General features: G+C 37.9%; 1 protein-coding gene across 1 annotated transcript; it reads left to right on the top strand.

The window, feature by feature from the left end:
• Positions 1–418: 418 nt before the first annotated feature.
• LOC149196464 (uncharacterized) lies at positions 419–1,222 on the top strand. Its single transcript, XM_089408290.1, has one exon. It carries the CDS (start codon positions 419–421, stop codon positions 1,220–1,222), a length of 804 nt encoding a protein of 267 aa, XP_089264416.1.
• Positions 1,223–13,716: the final 12,494 nt, after the last annotated feature.

The raw sequence follows: 13,716 nt of genomic DNA, 5'->3' as shown, positions 1-13,716 counted from the left end.
AAAGAAGGGAATGAAACACATTTCAAAAGAGGAAGTAAAAAGAATTAATGACATACTCATAGCACGGCAAAGAGCAGAGATGGAACTACAAAGCAAAATCTTGGGTACAGCTAAAGGACTTGGGGTCCAGACATAGGGTCTACATCAAACCTCCACAAGTTCCAAATACTGTAAAAAGAGAGGACGCAGAACCAACAATGAGGCATTACAAGAACTGGTACAAATCCTCTTAAACTCCAGTAAGATGAAAGCCCTAGAGGCTTTTTCTCTAATCTCCTAAACTCTGTTTAAAATGAAAATTCTTTCTTGGAATGCTAGAGGGCTAAATAGCCAAACAAAACAACGTCTTTTAAAGAAGAAAGTCCAAAAGGAACAACTAGACATAGTGTTTGTGCAGGAAACTAAATGTTCAAGCAGCATGGTAATCAATATCAGCAAAAAACTAGGTAAGCGTATGGAATACTTGGAGACAGCCAGTAATGGATGGGAGGGAGGCTTAATCACTCTGTGGAATCCACAAGTAATCAAGATCCTTTCCTCTGAGGCAGCCATATCCTTCATAGTTGTAGAAGCTCAAGTCATAGGAAACTTTGAGACCTATCTTTGTACTAATGTCTATGGTCCACAGAAGCTAGAGGACAAGCTTCTTTTCTTGAGAACTCTGCTTAACCTGAAGTTAAGGTATCCCCTAGCAAAGGCGATCATAGGAGGGGATTTCAACATGATAACCACCCTCATGGAAAAGAAAGGAGGTATAAGGAAACTCAACAGAGACTCTGAAGCTTTCCTAGACTTCATCAAGACGGCTAATCTAGTGGATGTTTTCCCCAGAAGTGGTGCTTTCACATGGAACAACAAAAGGGGAGGGGAAAAGCAAATAGCTTCTCGACTGAATAGATTTCTAGTAACAGAAGGAATTCTGTTGGAAGGAATTATAGTGGAATCAGATATTCTTCCTAGTGGAGGGTCAAACCACTGGCCCATTACATTGACTGCTGCAATCCAGGGTACTCCAAGAAATAAGCCTTTTAGATTCAAAAAATTCTGGCTCACCCATCCTGATTTCATACAGCAAATTGAACAATGGTGGAAAGAACCTGTGGGCATTAAAGGCACTAAAATGTATAGGTTACAGGGTAAGCTGAAATACATTAAAGACAAGATCAAAATCTGGAATCAAGTAGTCTTTGGGAACATATTCAAAGAAAAAAAGAAACTATAGGAGCAATTAGAGCAGATATATGAAGGATGGATTCAAGGGAACGTAAACCCAGAAACTGTAAACAAGGAAAAGATGTTGATGCAGGATTGGAAACTACATTGCCAACAAGAGGAAACTCTTTGGAAACAAAAATCTCGAGTTCAGTGGCTTAAGGAAGGAGAACAGAATACAAAATTCTTCCACAGATCAGCTATTGACCACAGAGGAGCTAATAAAATCCTTAGCCTTAAAGATGAACAGGGAGCCACAATACAGACACATCAAGAGATCTCTAACCTTCTTACTACGCATTTCAGTAGAATAGCTCAAGAACCCGAAGTTGACAGAGTGGAGGCCATTGATGAACTTATTTCCTCAATCCCCAAGCTAATTACGGCGGAGCAGAACTTGGCTATAACTAGGGAAATTTCCATGGAAGAGGTGGAAGAGGTCGTGAAAGAAATGCCCAATGATAAAGCACCTGGGCCTGATGGTTTCACAATCAACTTCTACAAAGCTTGTTGGGAAATAGTTAAAACAGAAGTTTGGGAGGTAGTGGAGGATTCCCGGCACTCTGCCTCAATCCTCAAGTCCCTCAATTCCACCTTCCTTGCCCTAATTCCAAAGGAGGAGGAAGCTAACACCCCTTCAAAGTTTCATCCAATAGCGCTATGTAATGTCATATATAAGATTATTTCCAAAGTGATAGCCAATAGAATGAAACCCATACTTCTGGGCATTATCTCAAAAGAGCAATCAAGCTATGTAGAGGGGAGACAGATTCTGGATAATGTCTTACTGGCACAAGAAATGATTCACACTCTTCAAACTCGGAAGAAAGCAGGTATGATGATGCAACTAGATCTGTCAAAGGCGTATGACAAGGCTAACTGGTAGTATCTGGAAGCGATATTGAGAGCCTTTGGCTTTGATGAACAATGGATAGTTTGGATACTAGCTTTGGTCAAATCTACTAGGTTTTCAATTCTGGTGAAGGGAGCCCCCTCTACCCAATTCTCTCCTTCGCGAGGTCTTAGACAGGGTGATCCGTTATCCCCCTTCCTTTTCGTGATTTTGATGGAAGGTTTAAGTAGACTTATTCATAAAGCTAAAGAGGAAGGAGTTATTAAAGGACTGTAGCCCCTATCCTCAATTCCAACAACTACCCACCAACAATTTGTTGATGATACGATGTTGCATGGTACTCCCTCAGTCAAAGAAGCCTTGGGCTACAAAAGGATTCTCAATCTCTTTAGCAAGGCCTCAGGTATGGATCTAAATCTATCAAAATCTTCTATCTTCTTTTTCAATACTCATTTAGCTGTGCAGAAAAATCTTTCCTCCATTCTAGGCTTCCAAAGAAGCAGCCTCCCCTCGAGATATCTAGGGGCTCCGTTAACTGACAAACCTTGGCAAAAAACGCACTGGGAAAATATTTTGGCCAGCCTGGAAAAAAGATGTCATCATTGGACCCACAAGGCCCTAAACTTTGCAGGAAGATTGGTTTTAACCAAAGCAGTCCTCCAGGCCATTCCTCAATATATGCTCTCCATAATTCCAGCACCTAAGGGAGTACTACAAGAGATAAGGGCCATCCAAAGGACCTTTCTTTGGTCGGGTAATTCAAAGAAGAAGAAATGGTCACTGATAGCGTGGAACAAACTGTGCAAACCTAAACATCTGGGAGGGTTGAACTTGCAAGACCCTTCCACGATTAACCGAGCTTGTGGTGCTAAATTATGGTGGAAATGGCTGAAAGAACCTAAATTACCATGGGCCAAACATTGGAAGGAAAAGTATGCTCCAAATCATAGTTTACAGAAGTTAATCAGAATGCAAGAAATCCCAGAAGGCTCACCAATCTGGAACCTAGCGAGAAACAACCGACAAATTATCTAGGAGCATAGCTTTTGGGAAATTTGTGATGGTAAAACAACCCTTTTTTGGGAGGATGCATGGCAACAACTCCCCAAGTTGGAAAGGTCGGAGTTCGCAGATGTCAAAAGAAACAACCAGGAGCTAGGGAGAACAACAGTAAATCAATATTGGAAGCCTAATGAAAGGGACCAGGTGTGGAGAACCTGGATATTCAATGAGACAGAGCACCTGACCAAAGTAAACAACGATATGAGGAACCTGAGAACACAACTAGACAAGAGAAGGATTGGGATAGCAAGAGATAGTGACCAATTACGATGGGGAAAGCTAGAAGGAGGCAACTTCATGCTCAGAGAAGCCAGAGCTCACATAGAAGACTTAGAGCATGAAGAAAAGGTCAAATGGCACAACAAAGTCTGGGATGCCCAACTTTGGCCAAAAATCAAAACTTTCCTATGGCTCCTAATGCACAGGAAAACACTAACCTGGGAGAATCTCCGGAAAAAAGGATTCACATGCCCTTCACGCTGCCCCATGTGTGGAACGGAAGAGGAAATCATGAATCACCTCTTCAACACCTGTGACTAGGCAGACAGTCTATTGATTTGGGTGGAAAGCATACTTCAAAGGACAGACAGGGTTAGGAATTCTATTCAAGAAACTATCGAGAAATGGAGGGGTAATTTCTCCAATAATCAAATGGTTAACATCATTTGGAAACTCATACCAGGGTTCATTGCATGGTCAATTTGGAAAGAAAGGAACCGAAGTGTCTTCCTAAATGAAATTAGAAATATAAACCACTTAAAAGATACAATTATCCAAAATGTCAAGCAATTGGTTCTCGTCAAAGGAAGGATAGAACAAGACACAAACATCTCGAGTGCAGACTTACAGATTTTGAAAGCTTTTAACCTTGACAAGGGAAACTTCGCTTCCTCCTCGAATCGTCGGCAAGAGTTAAATACCAGTGTGAATACCTGGAAGCGGCCACCTTTAGGATTCCTCAAACTCAATTTCGATGGAGCTTCCAGGGGTAATCCGGGACCTGCTAGCATCGGAGGGGTTCTAAGGGACAGTGAAGGCAAAATTCAGTATATCTATAGTCGAGCTCTAGGTGAAGGGACGAATAATGAAATGGAATTTGCAGCGTTGGAACAAGGTTTGAGAATTCTGAGGAAGCTAAAAGCTGGAGCAGTTGTGGTGGAAGGGGACTCTCAACTGGCGATTATGGCAACGAGGAAACTGTATTTGGGAGCCAAAACAAGTAAAGTCACTCGGCACTGGAGACTGGCCAAAGTAACAGAGAGCATTGCCGAACATCTTTCTTGGCTAAACGGCTTAATCTTTCAGGCAGTTAGACACAAAGCTAACACCGTAGCAGATCACTTGGAAAATTATGGCATCGATAATCCCACTGTCAACTTGGACAACTGTTGGCAGGACATCACTTACACAGAGTTGAGAAATAGGTGCACATTGCTTTCGAGGCAGGACATTTTTAACGAAAGATGAGGCTAGGGGTACGAAGATCTTCGCCATTAGTGGAGAATGACGCCATCCAATCGAAGGGAAGTAAGGATAAAGGGTCGGCAGGCGAAAGGAGTACACGGATGGAAGAGGCATTCAATGCACAAGCAGGCCGGGTCAGTTTCGAGGAGTTCCATGAACAAAAATTATGGACTCCGCCGGCATCAAAACAAAATAAAAGCCACTTGGCACTCACCAGAATGGTTCGAGCGAGGCAGATTTAATAACAGGGATCCGGCCCATCAACAAAAATGTGATCCTCGGAGTAGAATTAATTATGAAGGGACGTGTGAGCATAAGTTGACGAGATGGGGAGCCTCAAGCGACTCAGGGTCTCCCTCTGCTATAATTACAGTCCCCAATAACAAGAACAATGCTCTGCTCTCCAAAGGATACCGGCATCGTCTCATTTTTGCTCTTAGAAGGTGGCTTTTCTCTGTTCTTTATCATAGGAGGATGGTGTGAGAAGGCAGCAGAAACGCTTTGGCCAACAAAGACCTGCAGCAGGCTCGGGAGGCTTACGAGACGAGAACCTCGCAGAAGGAAAAATGCAAAATAGAGGAGTTGGAAGCAATTGCTGCTGAAGAGGAAGAAAACCTAGAGGAGAATGTACTAAAAAAGGAAATGGAATGGGTTCAGGACCCCAACATGGCAACAACGCGGGTAACTCAATATGTCCGCACTCAGGCGGAGATGTGGCGAATGAAAATGATGTTAGCGAAAGCTATCAGTATGCAAGGGGAGTATCTCAATCAGGCTCACCAGGCTATTTTTGTCTTATCTGCGGATCACACGACGGTTTTGGAAGCACTGGAATTCAAAATCAGTTCGTTGGAGCAACAATTTGGTAACATATCCAAAAAGTTGACAGTGCTGATTAGCCTTCTGAGGCATTCCATTTGCCAGGATGCCGCTGCTGTGGGGGAAGGGGCGGAGGAGACCATGGGGACCAGTCAGGGGAAGCGTTCCTCCCATCGTCCACCTCAGTCCGGCAGAGCTACAACTTCGGCTGGCCAGGATTCCTCCACCAAGGATTATATCATTCTAGGGCTGTAATGGGATGCTTTGGGAGTCTCTGTGTGCTTTCATGTCTTGGGTCAGCACTTTTCTGTTTCGGTTATGCGAAGTTTACTTGTTATGTTTCAGTACTTCGTCTCTCTTCTTAACAGTCCTTTTCATAGTTTCCTTGCTTGTCTCAGAGGAAATTTGGTCTGTTTGGTCTCTGTTTTGCCATATACTCAGAGGGATTACTAGTTTTGATGTCCCCAGCCCTCTCCGTACCGCCCTGCGTGGTGAGACTTGGGGATTTTTTGATAGTCTGGATGGTTCTGAAATGTTGGAAGCGGGCAAGGGAGTCGATCTTTAGTCTGCACGAGCAGACCTTTTTGTACACTATGTTTCTTTTGTCTTAATACAAATTGCTGATTTACACAAAAAGAAAATCAAAAAAATTGTTTCACAATATTATAAATTGGAATTTATCTTGGAGAGAATTTAGTAAGAGAAAGGCATTCTGGTCTCAATCTCCTAGTTTCATGTCCTAATGCACCAAAATCAGGCGGTATATGGGTTACCAAACCTCAAATTGAGAAAGTGATGTCATTTTAATTAAGTTTAAGGAATATATGTAGCCCATTCCATAAACCACCCTTGAATCTAATTCAACGCACAAACATTAGTCACCTCAAGTATTAATGTGTGGACGTTCATTACACCCCTAGTGGGAGATGGACAATAAGACCCTCACATCACCTCCACACATTCCCCATACTCGCTACCCTTACTTATGATATCACTGCATGTAAACGGGATAAATTTGGGATTTATCATGTCAACAAATATCAAACAATGTTTGGTACTCTCCTTTGCTTTTTGCTACAAATTATTCTAAATAAGGTCTTTTCTGGCTCAAAGTCACACTGCATGGCCTTCAATTTCTTTCCTCTTCTATAAGCCCTACTTCAACCTTATTGGTGGACTTGTGGCTTCTCAATTTTGGGTGGGCCTTCCTTGGCCCTCCTGAAGGACTCTTTTTTCTGGCTCTCCCTAACTCCACTAGAATTATAATTTCATTTTCTATGTGTTTTGGGCACCCTTCGAGTTCCAGTTTTGAGATATAAGGACATGCATTGTGGCATGAATTAATAGAGGATTACAGTTTCTCTATTCATTTTCTCTCAAGGACTTAGTGAGACCCGGGATGGTGTAGCATTGGACTTCCTCTTATTAATAAAAGACAACAGAAAAATTATTTAATTGGAAAATAACAAATTTCATTCACTGAAACAAGAAATAACCTAGAAAATTTACTAAAACACAGAACACGAGATTTACGTGGAAAACCCCATTTTGGGGAAAAGCCACGGGGAAAGGGTTTAGTAGATTTTTATTATCATAATGAAAATATTTATACATTTCACTCGCTTCATTATTTCTCACCCATGCATTTCCTTTTTTACTCACACCCCTATATATACAAATATTTCATTATAATATCACAAGCCCAATACCACGGGTTGTGAATACCATGGGCACTAACAACTTTGACTTGATTTGGTCTCACGTCTAATAATCTCCCACTTGAGACCAAATAGAAGCTTGAGTGAATATTTTTTACATTGTTTTCTCTTCTCGCTACTAACTCTTTCTCAAGATGCATTTTTATCACGTTTGCATTACTCCAGCCAAGGTTCTACAAAGTTCTTGTTTATCCCTTGGCAAAGTCTTCGTTAAAATATCAGATGTATTTTCTATGTGCTTACAATGATATGTTGGGTTTTTTTCTAAATGAATAACACTTTAACTATCACAATGCAACAAATATTTATCTTGTTTTATTCCCAACTCTCCTAAAAATCGTTGAATCCACAACATCTCTTTGCAAGATTTTGTGGCAGCAATGTATTCTGCCTTTGTTGTGGAGAGGGCCACTACTTTATGCAATCGAGACATTTAGATATTGTTGCTCCTACAAAAGTATATAAATAACCAGTGGTGGACTTTCTAGTATCCACATCTCCAGCCATGTTTGCATTTGTGTAACCTTCAAGAACAACATTGTTATTGCCAAAAACATAAACAATAATTACTAGTACCCTTGAGATACCTCAAAATCCACTTTACTGCTTACCAATGTTGTTTATTTGGATTTGCAAGGAACTTTCTCACTACTCCCACTGAATGAGCAATATCTGGACGAGTATATACCATGGCATACAACAAGCTATCAACATCATCATAAGGGCACAAATTAGCATTAAGTTTGAAGTGTGATGCTAGGTGTGTACCAATTGGTTTGACATCCTTCATATTGACCCTGTATAACACCTTTTCAATATATTTTCTTGTGATGACCACAAAGTTTTGTTCTTTCTATCACGTATAATCCTCATGCCCAATATTTGTTGTGTTGGATCTATATCTTTCATTGCAAATTTATTGCTCAAGTCCTTCTTCAACTTATTAATCATGTTCTTATCATGTCCAACAACTAGCATATCATCCACATACAACAATAGTATAATATACCTTCTTTGTCATACCTCTTGACGTAGACACAATGATCAGCCTCTAGTATTTTGAAGCCTTGCTGCAACCAAAATGAATCAAATTTCTTATACCATTGGCGAGGTGTCTGTTTCAGCCCATAAAGGCTCTTTTTCAACTTGTAGACAAGATCTTTAGATTTTACCTTGAATCCTTCTGGTTGTTCCATATAAATTTCTTCCTTCAATTCTCCATGAAGAAAAGTTGTCTTCACATCTAATTGTTCACATTCCAAGTCTAAAGCAGCAACAAGACCAAGAATAACTCTTATGGAAGACATTTTAACAACAGGTGAAAAAAATTATGTAAAGTTAATGCCTTCTTTTTGTGCAAATCCCTTCATCACTAGCCTTGTTTTGTATCTTTCCACATTCTCCTCATCCTCATGTTTAATCTTGTATACCCATTTGTTTTGTAGGGCATTTCTTCCTTTTGAAAGCTTCACTAGCTCCCAAGTTTTATTTTTCAACAAAGAGTCCATTTCTTCCTCCATTGCTTTCTTCCACTTTTCGCTACTTTCCACTTCACAAGCTTCTTGAAAATAATTAGGCTCACCTTCATCAATTAGCAAAATATAATCTGAGGGTGGATACTTTTGTGACTGCTTTTGAGGCCTAGTAGACCTGCGAACCAACTATGGTGGTGTGTTTTCCACTTGAATCTCTTGTAATGGTTGCAACAAGTTTTCTTCTTCTCATTGTCCATCCTATTCTTGAGTTTGTTGCTCGGATTATTCCAATGGTGGGATATTTTCTTGTTTTTCTATAAACCTATCAACAATTTTCTTGACCTCTGTTTCACTTGCAAGCCTTTTATACATCTCAGATTCATTAAATATTACATCCTTGCTTCTAACAATTTTGTGATTAATTGGATCCCATAGACGGTAACCAAACTCACCATCCACATATCCCAGAAAAATGCACTTCCTTTATTTATCATCTAATTTGCTTCTATGCTCTTTCGTAATATGCACAAATGTTTCACATCCAAAAAAAAATTAGGTGACAATAATTTACCTTTTTACGAGTCCAAAATTCTTCAGGAATACTGCCATCTAGGACTGTAGAAGGTGAGCGATTGATGAGGTAACAAGATGTCCTTACTACTTCTGCCCAAAAATGCTTTTCCAATCCATAATTTGACAACATACTCCTCACCTTCTCCATAATAGTGTGGTTCATCCTTTTTGCAATACCATTTTGTTGTGGAGTACCAAGCATAGTCTTCTCATGTTTAATGCCAAACTTATTACAATAATTCTTGAATGCATTGGAGCAATACTCCCCACCATTATCTGTTCTCAAACACTTGAGCAATTTATTAGTCTCCCTTTCAACAACAACATGAAATTTCTGAAATATCTCAAACACCTCACCTTTACTTTTCATAGGGTAGGCCCAAACCTTCCTAGATGCATCATCTATGAATGTAACAAAATATGAGGCTCCTCCTAAAGACTTAATATTCAATGGCCCAAACACATCAGAATGTATTAATTCTAACAAATTTATTTTCCTTTCATGACCACCTCTGATAAAAGAAACCCTTCTTTTCTTACCACAAATACAATGTTCACAAAGATCAAGTTCATAGGATTTCAAACCTGGAAGTAGATTTTTACCAACAAGAACTTTTAGCCCCTTTTCACTCATGTGGCCCAAGCACTTATGCCATAACTCCACTGAGTTTTCTTCTTTTGCAACAACAAGTGTATCTGATATCTCTATTGTTTCCTTCATTGTATACAAGGTTCCTGTCTTGGATCCTTTAGCCAACACCAATGACCCTTTAGTAATTTTCCAGCCACCTTTCCCAAAGGTTGTGGAGCAGCCTTCATCATCCAATCATCCCATAGAGATCAAACTCATATGCATCTTTGGGACATGCCTAACTTGTTTCAGCAAGATACCTTGTCCATCCTTTGTCTTGATTCAAACATCTCCCACTCCAACAATATTACAAAAATGATTATTTCCTAAATGTACTTTACCATGATCAACTTCTTCATATATAACAAAATTATTTTTACATGGGGTTACATGGTGAGATGCTCCAAAGTCAAGTACCCAATAATTTCTATTTCTAGAAATATATAAACATGTTTCTTCTACTGAAACAATTAATAAAACATCACTTTCAGAAGCTACAACAGTGGTCTCACCTTCCTTTGTGTTGCTAGATTTTTGATTTGTGTTGATTGATTTTTGTTCCTTCTGTTTCTTCTTCCAAAACCAACAATCCTTTCTCTTGTTTCCCGCTCTTCCACAATGAAAATAAGTGAGTCTTCTATTCTTGATTTCGATCTACCTCTTTATTTTGAATGCCCCTGCCTACCATGTCCAATTTTCCTCCCGCGACCAACTAAGACTATAGATTCTCCTCCCTAGTTTTCTGCAATTGATTTGCGACGCAGCTCCTCGTTCATTAAACTGCTATTGATGTCATCAAACTTCAGGGTCCCTGCAGGTGTTGAAGTGCTAATAGATACTATCAAATTTTCCAAGTTGTTTGGCATAGAGAACAATAATAATATGGCGCTAATCTCGTCATCCAAAATAATTTTGACAGAGGCAGGCTGACTTGTTATTATATTAAACTCATTCAAATGTTTCGCCACTGAAGCTCCTTCCTTCATCTTGAGATTGTACAACTTCTTCATCAAGAAGATTTTGTTCGATGTTGCGTTCTTCTCATATAAATAATGCAACATTTTCCACAACCATTCTGCTGTCTTTTCTCCAATGACATTAAAATATACATTATTTGCCAAACACTGATGAATTGTGGTGATTGTCTTTCTATCCATCTTATTCCATTCTTCATCTGTCATTGATGAGGGATTCTTCGCTACTTCCTCAATCGAAAAACATTGATCCTTTAAAATCAGTACGTCCTCCATCTGTGCCTTCCATAGGGAAAAATTAACCCCATTTAATTCTCCACATCACTGAATGTCACTATCTCCATGCTCATAATTATTCCCAACAATAACTTGGCATACACCAAAAATTAAATAGAACAACCTTGCTCTGATACCAATTGTTGATAAAAGATAGCAAAAAAATTATTTAACCAAAAAATAAAATTTTCTATGCATTGAAACAAGAAATAACCCATAAAATTTACTCAAACATAGAACACCAGATTTAATTGGAAAACCCCATTTTGGGGAAAAACCACGGGGAAAGGGTTTAGTAGATTTTTATTATCACAATGAAAATATTTATACATTTCACTCGCTTCATTGTTTCTCATCCATGCATTTATTTTTTTACTCACATCCCTATATATACAAATATTTCATTATAAGACCATGGACCCAATACCATGGGTTGTGAATACGATGGGCACTAACAACTTTTACTTGATTTGGTCTCACGCCTAACACCTCTATGTGTCATTATTCATGGTAAGAATAGGACTCTTGTTTGGAAGCCATTAACACAATTAGGTGACAAGGGGACTTGCTTCATCACTAATGTAGGGATTATACCGAGCTTTGTGGGAAAAAATATGCACTAATAAGCCATGAAAATGGGATTTATGGCTTGGAAAACCAATTGTAAGAACTATGTGCAAAATATGATGCAAGGGAAAACCAATCTTACCCTCAACAATAAAAAAATACTAAAAAACGAAGTTGTCATGAGTTCCCTAGTGTAACAAACTCATTGCATATTAGTTTTGGAGAAAGAAATTCAATAACTCCAGCTCCATCCAATCTAGAATTCAACCCAGACCTTAGTTATTTTTGTACTAGGGATGCATCCCCTCAACCTTATCAATGCACATTTGGATAAATCCCTCAAGGGAGCAAATGACTAATAACTGTAGAAACAAGCATCACCACATCAATGTTTTGTGAATTACTCTACTATTAACACAACAAAGAAATTGGCTCTTCATGAGTCACTGCCTTGACCTTTTGGAATTTCAAACGTACTACAAAGTATGTATTCTCCTAGATTTTTTTTCGCAAAAGAAAAACAAATATATATATATATATATATATATATATATATATATATATATATATATATATATATATATATATATATATATATATATATATGTATTGTTTCTCTCTCTAGGGAAGAAAAAACGAATTAGATTTCTATTAAAAGAAAAAAATGACTACATAAGTATGTACGATCTAAAGGACAAAACATGTATTGTATATTGCAGTAAAACTAGAAACCATCATCTCCTACATTACATAATCCATTATCATAATTAATGCGATGATCCAAATAGAAAGTTCATTGGAGAAGTGTCACATTGCTTGACAAAAAAGACTAGTTATATAAAACCTACAATCATTCTAAAACCAAAAACCACCATGCTTGTCCAAAAAAGTAAAAATAATGGGAGAGTGCCCGAGATTTGGACCACATCCTAAACAAAGACTTTGAAATGCATAATGCCCATATGGCAGTGGAGCCCTTGCTTAGATAAATTATCTGCCATGGAATTTTGAACCCTGTGTATGTGAGAAAACTAGATCTCTTTGAAGGTGGTCTTCAATTCTTTTATCCCGCGCATCCAATTGCACAGGAGCGGTAGAGCGAAATCTGAGTGATCGTTGATTCAGTGTATAGAAACTTTGGAATCATCGAATACAAACAATGTGTCGAGACTGATCCTTATGGCACAATGTAAAAGGCTCCATAGAACTGTGATTTCTTCCCATGAATTTGTTCTAGGACTGCAAGTCCAACTGAGGTGAATATTTATATTCCCCGATAGAGCAATTTGAGCTTCACATCCATTGCCCATTGTATTCATTGCTCCATCAAAGAAACCCATAGGTAAATTATTCATAACGCTGATAAGATCATAAAATGTGCAATGTGTTTTACTTGATGAAGGACCATATTCATTAAAAAAAAACAAATATTTTAAAACAAATTTTATGAAGATCAAATGACTAATTTTATATTTTTAAAATCTTAATATATTGAAAACTCTATTTTTCAATTCTATTAGGTAAGTATTCTAAAATTGACTATTATCTAGATGGGGAACTTCTTTTAACATACTCTTACAACAATCTTATGTTATAATATATATATTAATATAAATATTTCCAATTTCAATTTTTTCTTCTTAATAAACTTGATTAATTATTATTTAATTAATTAAAAAATTGTAAATTAAAAAGACAAAAAAACCAAAACAAAACTTTGCATAGTTTGACAAACCACTTGGAAAAATTGAATTTGTTGGGAGAAAATTTCAATACATCATCTATGATGTCACATGCTTATTTAAATAGAGAGGTCCCTTTTATCGGTAAATTAAGTTTGTTTACACGGAAAAGATAACGTTGAAGATAATTTAAAAATATATATAAACATAAATATTGTCAAATATGTGGTGGGTTAATGGTTTTAGTATAAACCATCAAAGATAATATATATAGAAAATGTGTATCGGTTTTTTCGATTTATGTAAAAGTTTTATTATTATAAAATTGATTTAATGGTTTTGTTATAGATAATTGTAGGGAGAGAAGTTGTTGCAGGAGGTAGATTATTTGGTTCTAAATAAAGTGTATT

Source organism: Pinus tabuliformis, chromosome 2_2 (genome assembly GCF_031772625.1).
Source record: "Pinus tabuliformis cultivar Carrire ecotype Pingquan chromosome 2_2, CPIR1, whole genome shotgun sequence".
Lineage (NCBI taxonomy): Eukaryota > Viridiplantae > Streptophyta > Pinopsida > Pinales > Pinaceae > Pinus > Pinus tabuliformis.
Note: the sequence above shows the minus strand (reverse complement) of the source record. Positions and strands in the feature narration are given on the sequence as shown.